Raw genomic sequence first — 15,764 nt, forward strand, 5'->3', positions numbered from 1 at the left:
CCTTACAATAAAATTTAATTCATTGGTCATCCACAGGACCAGCCAAAAAAAATAATTATAAAAAGGCCCTTTGTGTGCTACTAATATGCTACTTTCTTTGGCTAAATATAAACTTGAAGTTAAAAGGCCCAATTTATGAGGCTGCACTACAGAGAGATTCTGATTCATGTTCCTTTCTTATTCCTGTTAGGTGCAATGTTGAAACAGGCACCTGTTGGTGTATATACAAATCACAATCCACAATGATGGCAATATATACAGTTAGGTCCAGAATTATTTGGACAGTGACACAATCTTCATGATTTGGGCTCCGCATGCCACCACATTGGTTGTGAAATGCAACAACTGAGATGAAATTGAAGTTCAGACTTTCAGATTTAATTCAAGGGGTTGAACAAAAATATCCTGTGACACGTTTAGGAATTGCAACCATTTTTCTACACAGCCTCCTCATTCCAGGGGCTCAAAAGTAATTGGACAAATTAACATTACCATAAATAAAAGTTTTTTTAATACTTTGTAGAGAATCCTTTGCAGGCAATGACTGCCTGAAGTCTGGAACCCAGGGACATCGCCAAACGCTGGGTTTCCTCCTTTGTGATGCTTTGCCCGGCCTTTACTGCAGATGTCTTCAGTTGTTGCTTGTATGTGGGTCTTTCTGCCTTAACCGCTTCCCGACCGCCCACTTTATATTCACGTCGGCGCTTGTTGGGCTCTGTGCAGCGCCGACGTGAATTCACGGTGGGTGTTAAAAGCGCGATCCGGGTGTCTCAGAGTAGCGCTGACACCCGGATCGCGCTGTTAACCCCTGCCTCTAGTCCCGGAGACATGACCGGGACCTAATTGGTTCAGGTCCCGGTCATGTGATCTCAGGGAAAGTTTGTTGTAGCAACGAACTGGAAAGTTTGTTACTACAACAAACTGGAAAGTTTGTTGCTACAACAAACTTTCCCGGGGACCGATTGCAGGTGCTGCAATCGGTTATAAGGCAAAACCGGAGGCAATACAACAGCCCCCGGGTCTGCCATGCACGGCAGCCTATGAGAACCAGCCGGAGGTCGGTCCTCATAAGCTTCCTGTCAGTGTGACTCTCAGCGTCACACTGACAGTTTATAATACGTTACACTACCTAGGTAGTGTAATGGATTATAGCAGCAATCAGTGCTGCAGGTCTTCAAGTAAAACAAGTAAAAAGTAAAAAAAAAAGTAATAAAAATATTTTATAAAAGTGTAAAAATAAGTTCTAAGTTACAAAAACCAAAAATGCTTTTTTTTCCTATAATAAGTCTTTTATTATAGGAAAAAAATAAAAATGTTAAAAAAAAGTACACATATTTGGTATGACCGCGTTCCCAACGATCCAAACTATAAAACTATAATATTATATTTCCCGCACGGTGAATAGCGCAAAAAAATAATTAAAAAACAATGTCAGAATCACTATTTTTTTTGGTCACCACCCCTCCAAAAATATAGAATAAAAAGTGATCAAAAAGTCGCATGTACCCTAAAATAATACCAATAAAAACTACAACCCGTCCCGCAAAAAACAAGCCCTTACACCGCTTTTTTGACTGAAAAATAAAAAAGTTATGGCTCTCAGAATATGGTGACACAGAAAATAAATAATTTTATCGAAAAGTGATTTTATTGCGCAAATGCCACAAAACATCCAAAAACTATATACATCTGGTATCGCCGTAATCGTATCGACCCGCAGAATAAAGTAAAATGTCATTTATAGCGCATGGTGAAAAGTGTAAAAAAAAAGACAAAAAACGTCAGAATTTGTTTTTTTGTCACTTTGCTTGCCAAAAAAAATCTAATAAAAAGTGATAAAAAAATCACATGTACCCTAAAATGGTACCAATGAAAACTGCAGATTGTCCCACAACAAATAAGTCCTCGCACGGCTCCGGTGAAGAAAAAATAAAAAAGTTCTGGCTCTCAGAATATAGCAACAGAAATTGTGCAGTGTCCAAAAGCGGATAAGATCGGGCGCCATTTATCAGTGCGACATTGGCCACATATCTGCGGATTATTATTTATTTACCGAATTATTATACCCTCTTATTATGTCCTGATGTACTCTGCCCAATTTACACATACCCCCACATCATAAACTGAAATACCAGCAAAACCCCAAACAGAACAGTTACCAAGCAAACTCTGCGCTCCAAAAGCCAAATGGCGCTCCCTCCCTTCTGAGCCCCACAGCGTGCCCAAACACCAGCTTACGTCCACATATATGATATTTTATATCCGGGAGAACCCGCACAACATTGTATGAGGTATTTGTCTTCAGTGGCACAAACTGAGCACAACATATTGTGTATTAAAATGGCATATCAGTGGAAAATTGTAATTTTCACTTTGCACCATCCGCTGCGCATTAACGCCTTCGCGCACCACGACTTAATAGCATGTCGTGGTGCGGGGGGTTATATATGGAGCGGGCTCATGCGCTGCGCCCGCTCCATATTTTGCAGGTGTCCGCTGTGTATTACAGCTGACACCCTGGACTAATGGACAGGAACAGCGATCGCGCTGTTACAGGAGCCTGTAAAAATGATATTATACTGCAATACATTAGTACTGCAGTGTATTATACCAGCGACCTAATGATCACTCGTTCCAGTCCTCTAAAGGGACTTTTGGGAGGTTTCCACTGTTTTGGTACCTCAGGGGCTTTGTAAATGCGACATGACACCCGAAAACCATTCCAGCTAAATTTGAGCTCCAAAAGCCAAATATTGTTCCTTCCGTTCTGAGTCTTGCCGTGGGTCCAAACAGCAGTTTATTACCACATATGGCGTATTGCTGTAATCAGGACAAATTGCTTTACAAATTTTAGGGGGATTTTTTTCCTTTATTCATTGTAAAAATTAAACATTTCTATGTTTTTTCAGAAAAAAGTAGATTTTAATTTTCACGGCCTAATTCCACTAAATTCAGCAAAAAAACTGTGGGGTCAAAATGCTAACTATACCCCTAGAAAAATTCCTTGAGGGGTATAGTCTACAAAATGGGGTCACTTTTGGGGGGTTTCCACCGTTTTGCTCCCTCCAGGGCGTTGCATACGCGACATGGCACTGAAAACCAATCCAGCACAATCTGCGCTTCAAAATCCAAATGGCGCTCTTTCCCTTCTGAGCTCTGCCGTGGGCCCAAACTGCAGTTTAGTACCACATATGGGGTATTGCTGTAATCGGGAGAAGTAGCTTTACAAGTTTTTGGGTGCTTTTTATTCTTTATTCCTTGCAAATATGATTTTTTTTTATATTTTTTCAGAAAAAAAGTAGATTTTCACTTTCACAGGCAAACTCCAATAAATATAGCAGAACACCTGTGGGGTCAAGATGCTAACTATATAAACTAGATAAATTCCTTGAGGGGTGCAGTTTCCAAAACCGTGTCACGTTTGGGGGATTTCCACTGTTTTGGCACTACAAGACCTCTTCAAACCCGACATGGTGCCTAAAATATATTCTAAAAAAAGGAGGCCACAAAATCCACTAGGTGCTCCTTTGCTTCTGAGGCCGGTATTTCAGTCCATTATCACACTAGAGCCACATGTGGGATATTACTAAAAACTGCAGAATCTGGGCAATAAATATTGTGTTGCGTTTCTCTGGTAAAACCTTCTGTGTTACAGAAAAAAATGTATTACAAATGAATTGCAGCAAAAAAAATAACATTTGTCAATTTCCCCTCTACATTGCTTTAATTCCTGTGAAACGCCTAAAGGGTTAAGAAACTTTCTGAATGCTGTTTTGAATACTTTGAGGGGTGCAGTTTTTAATATGGGGTGATTTATGACGTCTATCTAGTACATAAGGCCCTCAAAGCCGCTTTAGATCTGAACTGGTCCCTGTAAAAATCGCCTTTTGAAATTTTCTTGAAAATGTGAGAAATTGCTGGTAAAGTACTAAACGTTGTAACGTCCTAGAAAAATAAAATAATGTTCAAAAAACGATGCAAATATAAAGTAGACATATGGAATATGTGAAATAGTAACTATTTTGTGTGGTATTACTATCTGTTTTACAAGCAGATACATTAAAAAATTAGAAATATCATAATTTTTGCAAATTTTCTCTAAATTTTGGTGTTTTTCACAAATAAGCAATGAATTTATTGACCAAATTTTTCCACTAATATAAAGTACAATATGTCACGAGAAAACAATCTCAGAATCTGGCCTTTCTATTCTTGAGGCTGATTAATGGTTTGCACCTTGTGGTGAACCCTCTGTATTTGCTCTCATGAAGTCTTCTCTTTATGGTAGACTTAGATACTGATAGGGCGGGTTCACACATGGCGGAATTGCACTTAAATTCCGCTGCGGACACTCCGCAGCGTTAATCCGCAGCGGAGCCGTTTCTACATTGACTTTCACTTTAATTTAGCAGTGTTCGTTTACACGATGCGTACAATTCCGCTGCGGAGCATAGGCTGCGGAGCGGAATTTGGTGTCCGCAGCATGCTCTGTCTGTTGCGGAGCAGTGGCGGACTCATGGCGGAATTTCTCCATTGACTTCAATGGAGATTCTAAGTTCCGCAATGAAGTCCGCAGCTGTCATGCACATGTCATGTGTGCTGCGGATGCGTCTTGCTTTTTTAACTTGACATTTCTTCATTCTGGCTGGACCTAGGTATTTCTAGGTCTACAGCCAGACTGAGGAAGTCAATGGGGCTCCCGTAATGACGGGAGCGTTGCTAGGAGACGTCTGTAAATAGTCACTGTCCAGGGTGCTGAAAGAGTTAAGCGATCGGCAGTAACTGTTTCTGCACCCGGGACAGTGACTACCGATCCCAATATACATGTATCTGTAAAAAAACATATAAGTTCATACTTACCGAGAACTCCCTTCGTCTGTCTCCAGTCCGGCCTCCCAGGATGACGTTTCAGTGTAAGTGACGGCTGCAGCCAATCACAGGCCAAGCACAGGCTGCAGCGGTCACATGGACTGGCGCGTCATCCAGGGAGGTCGGGCTGGATGCCGAAAGAGGGACGCGTCACCAAGACAACGGCCGGTAAGTATGAAAATCGTTTACTTTCACTAGGGAAAGTGCTGTCCCTTCTCTCTATCCTGCACTGATAGGGAGAAGGGAAGCACTTTTCCCGCAGTCTGCAGCAGCTAGTCCGCATCAATGTACTGCACATTTTGTGCAGATCCGCTGCAGAATCTGCAACGCAGATTCTGTGCGGCATCGATGCGGACAGTTGCGGAGGAATTCCGCCATGTGTGGTCATGCCCATACACCTACTTCCAGAAGAGTGTGCTTCACTTGGGTAGATGTTGTGAAGGGGCTTCTTCATCATGGAAAGAATTCTGAAATCATCCACCACTGTTGTCTTCCGTGGATGTCCAGGCCTTTTGGTGTTCACGAGAGTGTGCTCTTTTTTTTTTCAAGAATGTACCAAACTGTTGATTTGGCCATTCCGAACATTTGTGCTATCTCTCTGATGGATTTCTTCATTTCTATCAGCCTAACGATGGTCTGTTTCACTTGCATTGAGAGCTCTTTTGACCTCATGTTGTGGGTTCACAGCAACAGCTTCCAAATGCAAATGCCTCACCTGGAATCAACTCCCGACATTTTGCCTGCTTAATTGATGATAGATTAATGAGGGAATATCCCATGCAGCACATTAAATAGCCTTTGAGATAATTGTCCAATTACCTTTGGTCCCTTGAAAAAGAAGCAACTACATATTAAATGTAGCTGTAATTCCTAAACCCTTCCTCCAAATTAGGATGTGAATACCCTCAAATTAAAGCTGAGAGTCTGCACTTTAAGCCCATATTGATTATAGAACTGTATATTCAATATGTTTTGGTAAACAAAAATACCAAAACTTGTGTCACTGTCCAAATAATTCTGGACCTAACTGTATGTGTTTATATGTGGGGACATTGATATTGGGGTTGACTTAAAACCATATAAAGTTTTCATGAGGATATACCAGTCACAAATCAGAACAGGAAAGGTTAACATCATAATCTGCTCCAGACGTTGCGCCTGTAAATTCAAGCAATCATGCCTCAGCCTTTTATACATATTTTCTAATGGGTTTCTATGCAGTTTCAGGTGGTAAGCCGTATATGCACTAGGTGGGACATAGTGGGCAGTGGTGGTAAATCGCAAGTGATGTCTCAGTTCTCCATTGGCAACCACTGATGCAGCCCTGTAGTAACCGACTACAGATTATCGCTCAAGTATGACAAAGTTGTATCGTTTTTCTAATTAGTTATTCAACTGCAGTAAAAATCTATAGTGACCATTAACATAATAAGCAACTTGGAAAGAAACAAATCTATAAAGGTAAACTTGGATATGTTTAATATAATTGTGCATTTTACCCTGGTCCACAGATTGCCTTAGACTGTCCTTCTGGTCTATGTCGGTTATATATGCAGCTTCAAGAGCCGTATATAAAAGACCCTGCAGCCTACCCAAAACTCCAGGTAATTATGTAAAGATACTAGAACTATAAACATGCACTTATTGCCAGGTTTCCTCATGGATTACAGCTGATCGCTGGGGATTCTAGCAGGAGGCACTTTGTGATAAGCAATTTTTTCATTAATGAAGCCAACTGAGAGTTTGTTTTTTGCAGGAGTCATATTTTTTAATGTCACCCTTTTAGTGTACGCTCAACTTAAAGGGGTTTGCATATCAGGGACATTTATGACATATCCACAGTATATGTCATAAATGTCAGATAGATGCGGGTCCCACCTCTGGGACCCACACCTATCTCTAGAACGGGCCCTCTAAACTCCGTTCTACTTTTCTCGGTTCCCGCTGCCTCCTGGGCTACTTCCTGATGACATGGTCGGAAACACTACGCTGCTTACGTAACTGCCATTCACTTGGGAATTACGGAAACAGCGTAGCTCAGCGAGCTACACTGACTTCCTGATTACATGGTCGGAAATTACAAGGTGGCCCGGGAGGCTCAGGAACCGAGAAAAGTAGAACGGGGTTTAGGGGAGCCCCGATCTAGAGATAGGTGCAGGTTCCGAGGTGGGACCCGAATCTATCTGACATTTATGGCATATAATGTGGATATGCCATATACACTACCGTTCAAAAGTTTAGGGTCACTTAGAAATTTCCTTATTTTTGAAAGAAAAGCACAGTTTTTTTCAATGAAGATAACATTAAATTAATCAGAAATACACTCTATACATTGTGTTTGCTAACTGTGTTAGAAGGCTAATGGATGATTAGAAAACACTTGAAAACCCTTGTGCAATTATGTTAGCACTACTGTAAACAGTTTTGCTGTTTAGAGGAGCTATAAAACTGAACTTCCTTTGAGCTAGTTGAGAATCTGGAGCATTACATTTGTGGGTTCGATTAAACTCTCAAAATGGCTAGAAAAAGAGAGCTTTCATGTAAAACTCGACAGTCTATTCTTGTTCTTAGAAATGAAGGCTATTCCATGCAAGAAATTGCCAAGAAACTGAAGATTTCCTACAACAGTGTGTACTACTCCCTTCAGAGGACAGCACACACAGGCTCTAACCAGAGTAGAAAGAGAAGTGGGAGGCCCCGCTGCACAACTGAGCAACAAGACAAGTACATTAGAGTCTCTAGTTTGAGAAATAGACACCTCACAGGTCCTCAACTGGCAGCTTCATTAAATAGTACCCGCAAAACGCCAGTGTCAACGTCTACAGTGAAGAGGCGACTCCGGGATGCTGGCCTTCAGGGCAGAGTGGCAAAGAAAAAGCCATATCTGACACTGGCTAATAAAAGGAAAAGATTAATATGGGCAAAAGCACACAGACATTGGACAGAGGAAGATTGGAAAAAAGTGTTATGGACAGACGAATCGAAGTTTAAGGTGTTTGGATCACACAGAAGAACATTTGTGAGATGCAGAACAACTGAAAAGATGCTGGAAGAGTGCCTGACGCCATCTGTCAAGCATGGTGGAGGTAATGTGATGGTCTGGGGTTGCTTTGGTGCTGGTAAAGTGGGAGATTTGTACAAGGTAAAAGGGATTTTGAATAAGGAAGGCTATCACTCCATTTTGCAACACCATGCCATACCCTGTGGACAGCGCTTGATCAGAGCCAATTTCATCCTACAACAGGATAATGACCCAAAGCACACCTCCAAATTATGCAAGAACTATTTAGGGAAGAAGCAGGCAGCTGGTATTCTATCTGTAATGGAGTGGCCAGCGCAGTCACCAGATCTCAACCCCATAGAGCTGTTGTGGGAGCAGCTTGACCGTATGGTACGCAAGAAGTGCCCATCAAGTCAATCCAAGTTGTGGGAGGGGCTTCTGGAAGCACAGGGTTAAATTTCTTCCGATTACCTCAGCAAATTAACAGCTAGAATGCCAAAGGTCTGCAATGCTGTAATTGCTGCAAATGGAGCATTCTTTGACGAAAGCAAAGTTTGAAGGAGAAAATTATTATTTCAAATAAAAATCATTATTTCTAACCTTGTCAATGTCTTGACTATATTTTCTAGTCATTTTGCAACTCATTTGATAAATAGAAGTGTGAGTTTTCATGGAAAACACAAAATTGTCTGGGTGACCCCAAACTTTTGAACGGTAGTCTATATATACACGTTTTTTTTTCAGAAACTTTATTATTTATTTTATTCCGACTAGGGGACTTCACGATGCAATCTATTGATCGCTTCTATAGTGCTTTGGTATACTCAGTATTCCGAAGCTCTATTGCCTGTCAGTAATAGGTTGGATCCACACATGGCGGTAGTGTGCTGCACACTATCGCAACGTGTGAACCTAACCATGAACTGACAGGCAATCCAGTAGGCTGTGTCATTGTTAGCATTCCCGCTGCCATGGCAACCCATCGGCTGCCCATGATTGCGACGTACCGATAAGGAGACAGAGGGAGCGCTCTCCCACTGTCTAACCACTTAAATGCTGTGGAGCAATTGCTGCTGAAAACAGGTTTAAAAAAAGTACAGGGACAGCCTAAGCAGCTTGAGGGTATGTTCACACGGCCACAAATGCCACAAAAAACGTCTTAAAATAGGGAAGCTGGACACCTCCAAACATCTGCCCATTGATTTCAATGGGGAAAACTGCGTTTCGTTTCGACGGGGCGATTTTTTACGCGGACGTTTGAAAAAACGACACGTAAAAAAATGCTCCATAAAAAGAAGTGCATGTCACTTCTTGAGCCATTTTTGGAGCCGTTTTTCATTGGGTCATTAGAAAACCAGTTCCAAAAACGTCCGCAAAAAACACATCAAATAACATTTGATGCTTAAAAAACGGCTGAAAATCAGAGTCTGTTTTCCCTTAAAAACGGCTCCATATTTTACAGCCGTTTTTCATTTAGCTTGTGAACATACCCTAACGGTGTAAACTGATCCTCACAACCCCTGTGAGTGTGACATGGAAAAAAGAGCGATATTGAGGTTAACTGCAATCATTCGTGAATTATTAAGATATGAATGTAGTCAAAGAGGCTCTGTCACCAGTTTAAGGGTATGCTCACACTGAGTTTTTTTTGCAGGCAAAAAACGTGTAAACAAACTCAGTGTGAACAGGGCCTAATACTTCCCTATCTCCTACCTAATCTAATAAACGCTTTGTTGTGGATAACTACTGTTTTGTTTTTTTCAAAAAACTTTTATTAGGGTAAGGCCACACGGAGCGGCCCTGACACGGTCGCAACGTGGCCAACAACTGCTCTGGCACTATGTAGGCGCGGCTGTCAAATAACTCGTTAAGGAGTATTCCAGTTACATGCGCATGCGCATTAACGCTCCATTCATTCTCTATGGGAGCTCCAGAGATAGCCGTGTGCAGTGTTCGGCTTTTTCCGGTGCTGCCATAGAGAATTCATAGGGGGTAAGTTGTTGTAATTTGCAAAATCGTGCGGCCATAAAGGGTGTATTAATTAATGGCCGCACGGTTTTGCAGATAAAGTGACGGTTTACCCGTGCAGCCACTAACAGGCTGTTGGACAGCTGCACCGAACATGGTGCCGGCGTGGTTGTTAGCCGCGTTGCGACTGTGTCAGTGCCGCTCCGTGTGGCCTTACCCTAAGGCCTTATTCACACGGATGTGTAGATTTGTGCGCGCAAAAAATGCTGCGTTTTGCGCGCGCAAAAGGTCCGTGTGGCATCAGCATATGGTACGTGGCATCATTATGACACTCTGGTTTTATGTTGACAAACAGAAAAGCATGTGGTGCTTTTCTGTTTTCATAAATTTATATTACTACTGTAGCGCGCATCACGCGCGCCACCCGGAAGTGCTTCCGTGTGCCGTGCGCGATTTGCACGCACCCATTGACTTCAATGAGTGCGTGCTGCGTGAAACACGGCCAAATATAGGACATGTCGTGAGTTTTACGCAGCGCACATACGCTGCATGAAATTCACTGACAGTCTGAACAGCCCCATTCACTAACATAGGTCCATGCGACGCGCGTGAAAATCACGCGCATAGCACGGACGCATAACACATTCATGTGAATAAGGCCTAAGTGACAAAGTTCTGATTTTGTTGTACATTTATGAACATTTTTTGTAAGGCGTTTTTTTAGTTTCACCAAGTGGGCGTTGTAAAGAAAAGCGTATGACGCAGCATCATACACTTCTCTACATTCATGCCCAGCTTTATTTACAGCACAGCGTGATCTCGCGAGATCACGCTATGACGTCACTTACTCCCGCAGTTCCTTCACCGGAGCGACGGGAGAATGATCAGACATCGCCTCCAGCTGTGTCAGGGCTGCTGCTGAGGAGGATAATCCTCCTGGCATGGCTAGAGGCGATGTACTGGCATTCTCCCGTCGCTCCGGTGAAGGAACTGCGGGAGTAAGTGACGTCACAGCATGATCTCGCAAGATCACGCTGTGCTGTGAATAAAGCTGGGCATGAATGAAGAGAAGTGTATGACGCTGATTGGTCAGCGTCATACACTTTTCATTACAACGCCCACTTGGTGAAACTAAAAAAAACGCTTAGTTGTGCTTTTACTAAAAATTTGCATAAATGTAAAAATCATCAGAACGTTGTCACTAATAAACATTTTTCAAAAAAAACAAAACAGTAGTTATCTACAACAGAGTGTTTATTAGGTTAGGTAGGAGATAGGGAAGTATTAAACTGGTGACAGAGCCGCTTTAAGATCCCGCTGTGGTTACGGAATATGTGTCGGTGCTTATTTTGCAGATGCTGGTATATATGTTCTTCTCTGTTCCTTACAATGTAATCGCTCTGTATGGACTCCTGGTTCCTGGATGTGCATGGATGTCAGATCTTACCATTATTTATGCTGGTGGAGTGGCTCAGGTATTGTGAACATGACATTCAATAAAATTGGATTTTTACATACAAAATACAAATAGAAGAGAATTATGCCAAGATATAAATACTCATGAGGATAACATCATATTTATTACTACTGATTAGAATGAGCATGTAAAGTAACTCCACTTTGGGAGACAATTAGAAAATTGCCTGAAAGGGAAGTTCCAGTTCCCAAATGGCATATTTGTTGGAGATATATGGTGTGAATACTGCAACAAAGTACAGTACAATGCAAATGAAATCCACTGCAAAATCCACATGTAACACAATTTTCAGCGAATTTCTGAGTGATGATGAGAAAATTCACAAATAGGGAAATTCTCATCAGTAGTGGCCTAGGGTAGTTTCTTCATATAACTTTATGAGGTAGATTACACCTAGATGAACCTTTTAACAAACCCACATTCACTATCAAATGGGTAGTATATGTGTTAGTTCTAGTTAGTGTTGAGTTCTACTGGTGACTCCTGTGGCTGAAGGCTGCAGTTCGCTTAAAGGGGTTTTTCCACCAATAACGTTTATCACCTAGGATAGGTGATACATTTATAATTGCTGGGGGCTTCATCGCTGCGACCCTACCGATCACGAGAATGGGGGTCCAGAGCCTGAGCCATACTACTCCATTGAAAAACAGCGCCGCCTCCTTTTTTAGTTGTTTTGTATCATTCTGGCCAGGAATTGCGGATGTAGGTATCTCCCCGATCCCTGGCCAGCATGATACAAAACAAGGTGTAAACAAAGAACTTCTGGGGGAGCAGAACGCTCTTAGAACGTCACCTTGGCAACCTACACTTGTCTGACGGTAAGAGGATCCCAGAGCATGACCACTCTTACTATAGAAACCAGTATAGCTGTGAATGGACGATGTTCCCAGATAACTTAGATTCACCGGAAGTATCTGCAGAGCGTATCCAATATAACACAATATAACACACATTAGTGACACATTTCAAGACTAGCACACTTGATTTTATAGAATGAATACTGTTCTTCGAAACAGACCAATGAGATGACCTGATGTCATGCCCGTTTTCTCTCTCTGCCTCTTTGACTGTTTTTCTTTTATGTGTATATAAATAGCTCGCTCTGTCTGTACTTATAATGACCTGATGAAGGGACCAGTTCAGTCCTGAAACGCGTTGCCTTTACTAATGAATCAAATATTACTAGAAACTAGCTCCAGTTATTTTTCCCACAAGCCAGGTGCCGAGACCAGAACACTGCAACTTTTTTAAACTCTTACCTGTAAATCAGGGAGGACATTTCACAGGGCAGTGACATCTCTCACACCAGGTCCTTTCTAGTGTTTTCGGTGATGAAGATGTTGACATGTTGCACAACCTGACCGTCTCTGTTAGTAAAAAACAAAGCCTTCTGTATCGACGTGTGATTGTTGACTTCACTTCCCCTCCATCCTGCAGGCGCAGTTTTCTCACATTGGTGCATCCCTTCATGCAAGGACTCCTTATATCTACCGAGTTCCTGATGAGGCAAGACTTTTCGTTTTAATTGTAAATTTACTTTTTGGGATTTGTCCACAGATATTAGCTCATCGCTGTATAAACCAACCAGAATTTTTTGTGAACATGAAACCAGGTGCCAAATCTAACTGAATAAGGGTTATGATATCAGGGATATTTACAAGATGAAAAATGTGATATTTTTGACATGAGTAAAATTTTGTTTTCTACTGTAAGGTTCCTGCAGAAATATTTTTAAATCACTACCTAATATAATGTGAGTTGTTTCGATTAACAATGTCTGTACAGAATTATATTGCTAATAGCACTATTATAACCTTGCCTTTTAGTGAGATGAGACAATGAGGTCATGTTTAAAAATTTTAGAAAGAGCACGCATATAGTGGATATGTTGTGAAGGAACATGAGTTATGCAATAGCCACAGTATGCCTGTTTTGGCTAGGGGAGACATAGTAGGTTGCCCTGACCCTTCTAGAAGGGGAGGTTTATTGGGATTTGGGGGTTGGAACAGCTAGACAGCTCAGAAGAACCAGGAAGTGTTGGTGAAAGGTCTCTGTTTGTTCTGTTGTATGATGGGATCTATTAACTGTCTGTCTTGGAATGTCCGGGGTCTGCTGGAAGCTAGAAAACGCCATGCTGTGTTTGAATTTATTAAGCAACAAGATGTCCTGGTAATAGGATTGCAAGAGACACATATGACCAAAGATTCGGTGTCCCTGATGCATAGAGTTTGGATCGGACACAGTTTTCACTTGTGTCATACCAATTATTCCAGGGGGGTGAGTCTTCTAATACATAGGGCACTGCCATTTTGTCATTCTTCCTTTATAGATGGTGAGGGCAGATTTGTGGGAGTGCATTGTACATTGTACCACTGGGAATGTGTATTGGTGGTGCTGTATATCCCCCCCCCCCCCTCCCCGTATTCTAGTGTACCCATGAAGAGAGTTGTGGAGGCTCTAGCTAACTTCCCAGATGTACCACTGCTGATGATGGGTGATTTCAAGACTGTGGTTGATGGCGCGACAAATTTAACTGGGGGGGGGGGGTATTGAGGGAGGCGACAACACCGTTTGGGAGGCTTATTGCGGAAATAGGTTTGAGGGATGTCTCGAGAGTCAAACATCCGGAACTGCACCAATATTCATGTGCTTCATCCACGTATCAGTCCATTTCCAGAATAGATATGGTACTATGATCCCCTACAGCTACACCCTTTATTGCACAATTGAGTATTTGCAGAGAGCATTGTCTGATCATTCACCCCTGTTATTGAAGGTGTTGGCAGGAGATAGATCAGGACGGGGACAGGGGTGTTGGAAATTGAATGCTTTTTGGCTAAAACTGATGATAAGCAGATGATACTAGAACAGATAAAAGAATATTTTCAGTTTAATAGTGGTACTGTGCCGCAAGGAATCCTATGGAATGCGCTAAAGGCCAGGTTGAGGGGGATGTTTATTCAGACCATAAAGGCGATTAAAACAAAATCTAGGCAGCTTGGGGAAGGTTTGTTAGAGCAAGTAGCGGAGACGGAAAAGAAACATGTGGAGAAGAACACCCCTGACTCTCTCAAGAACTGGGTTGAAGCTCAGAAGTTATTGAGACAACAACTAGATAGAGCAGATAACAAAAGGATGTTTCTTAAACAACAATATTATGAGGAAGAGGAGATGACAGGACGGTTGCTAGCACGAATGGCACAGGCCCAGAGAGGAAACAATTAAATACATACTATAAGGGGAGAAGGGGGACAGTTAGAGACATATACGGGACAAATCTTACGAGTGTTTGAACTTTTCTACACCAGTCTATATGAATCAGAGGTACAATATACTCCGCAATAGCTGGGGGAGTATTTGGGGGGGGGGGTTAGACTTCTCAGACTGGAGCAAGAAGAGACTGATGCTCTGGAGGAACCTATTTCCTTAGAAGAAATCACAATGGCAATAGGGAAGATGACTTGCGAAAAGTCTCTGTTACCGGATGGTCTACCGGTAGAAATATTTAAGGAGTACGTGGAGGAGCTGGCACTACAGCTGCTGGCCACATTGACGGACAGTTTTGAACGGGGGAAACTTCCTGACTCATAGTATAAAGTGACGATAATGGTGTTGCCGAAAGAAGGGAAAGATGTACAATTAGCGGAATTCTATAGACCTGGTATCTTTGCTGTCCTCAAACGTTAAGATTCTAGCGAAAGTTTTAGCGCATAGATTATCTAAGGTTGTGACCATGGTCGTGCACGGAGACCAAACGGAATTCATGCCTTCAAATTCTACAGCAGTAAACCTGAGGCGACTATCTCTTAACTTACAGGTGACTCCAGATAACCTGACGGGGTGAGCTATTTTGACATTAGATGTGACTAAAGCCTTTGATTGTATGGAGTGGGGCTACTTGTGGGCAGTCCTGGGAAAAATGGCATTTGGCCCTAATTTTGTAAAGTGGATACAGTTGCTAAATGTGGCCCCCAACGGCTAGAATAACGGCGAATGGAACGCTATCCAGACGGTTATCATTGGCTAGGGGGACAAGACATGGCTGCCCATTGTCGCCGCTGCTGTTCGCTCTGGCAGTGGAACCACTGGCATGTGCAGTATGCCAACATGATTTAATAAAGGGATTGAGATATGGTATGGTGGAGGAGCGTATAGCTTTGTATGTGGATGATATAGTGAAAGCGTCTACGTTTAAGGGGTTAATTTCATGGGCGTACTCTAGTTTACTATCCAAGCACCTAGGGGATCTTATAGAACCTGTTAAAGAGAAATGGGAGAGAGACGTAGGTCCCATACCTAAGGAACACTAGGAAATTGTTGCGTCTCCCAGCACGCTATCTCTTAATGTAGCTCAGAGAAGGTCTCAACTTTTTCTCGTACATAGGGTGTATAGGACCCCATGGGTCTTGATACAGATGGGAATCAGAACAGATGCTAAATGCCCTAGGT

General features: G+C 42.2%; 1 protein-coding gene across 1 annotated transcript in view; it reads left to right on the top strand.

The window, feature by feature from the left end:
* TM6SF1 (transmembrane 6 superfamily member 1) overlaps positions 1-12,944 on the top strand; it is a 53,022-nt gene extending 40,078 nt beyond the window's left edge. The window contains exons 8-10 of the mRNA XM_075855239.1: positions 6,381-6,473; positions 11,194-11,313; positions 12,753-12,944. Of these exons, the coding sequence (XP_075711354.1) occupies positions 6,381-6,473; positions 11,194-11,313; positions 12,753-12,944 (405 nt within the window). The remainder of the gene's footprint in view (positions 1-6,380; positions 6,474-11,193; positions 11,314-12,752) is intronic.
* The last annotated feature ends 2,820 nt before the right edge of the window (positions 12,945-15,764 follow it).

The sequence above is a fragment of the Rhinoderma darwinii genome, chromosome 3, assembly GCF_050947455.1.
Source record: "Rhinoderma darwinii isolate aRhiDar2 chromosome 3, aRhiDar2.hap1, whole genome shotgun sequence".
Taxonomy (NCBI): domain Eukaryota; kingdom Metazoa; phylum Chordata; class Amphibia; order Anura; family Rhinodermatidae; genus Rhinoderma; species Rhinoderma darwinii.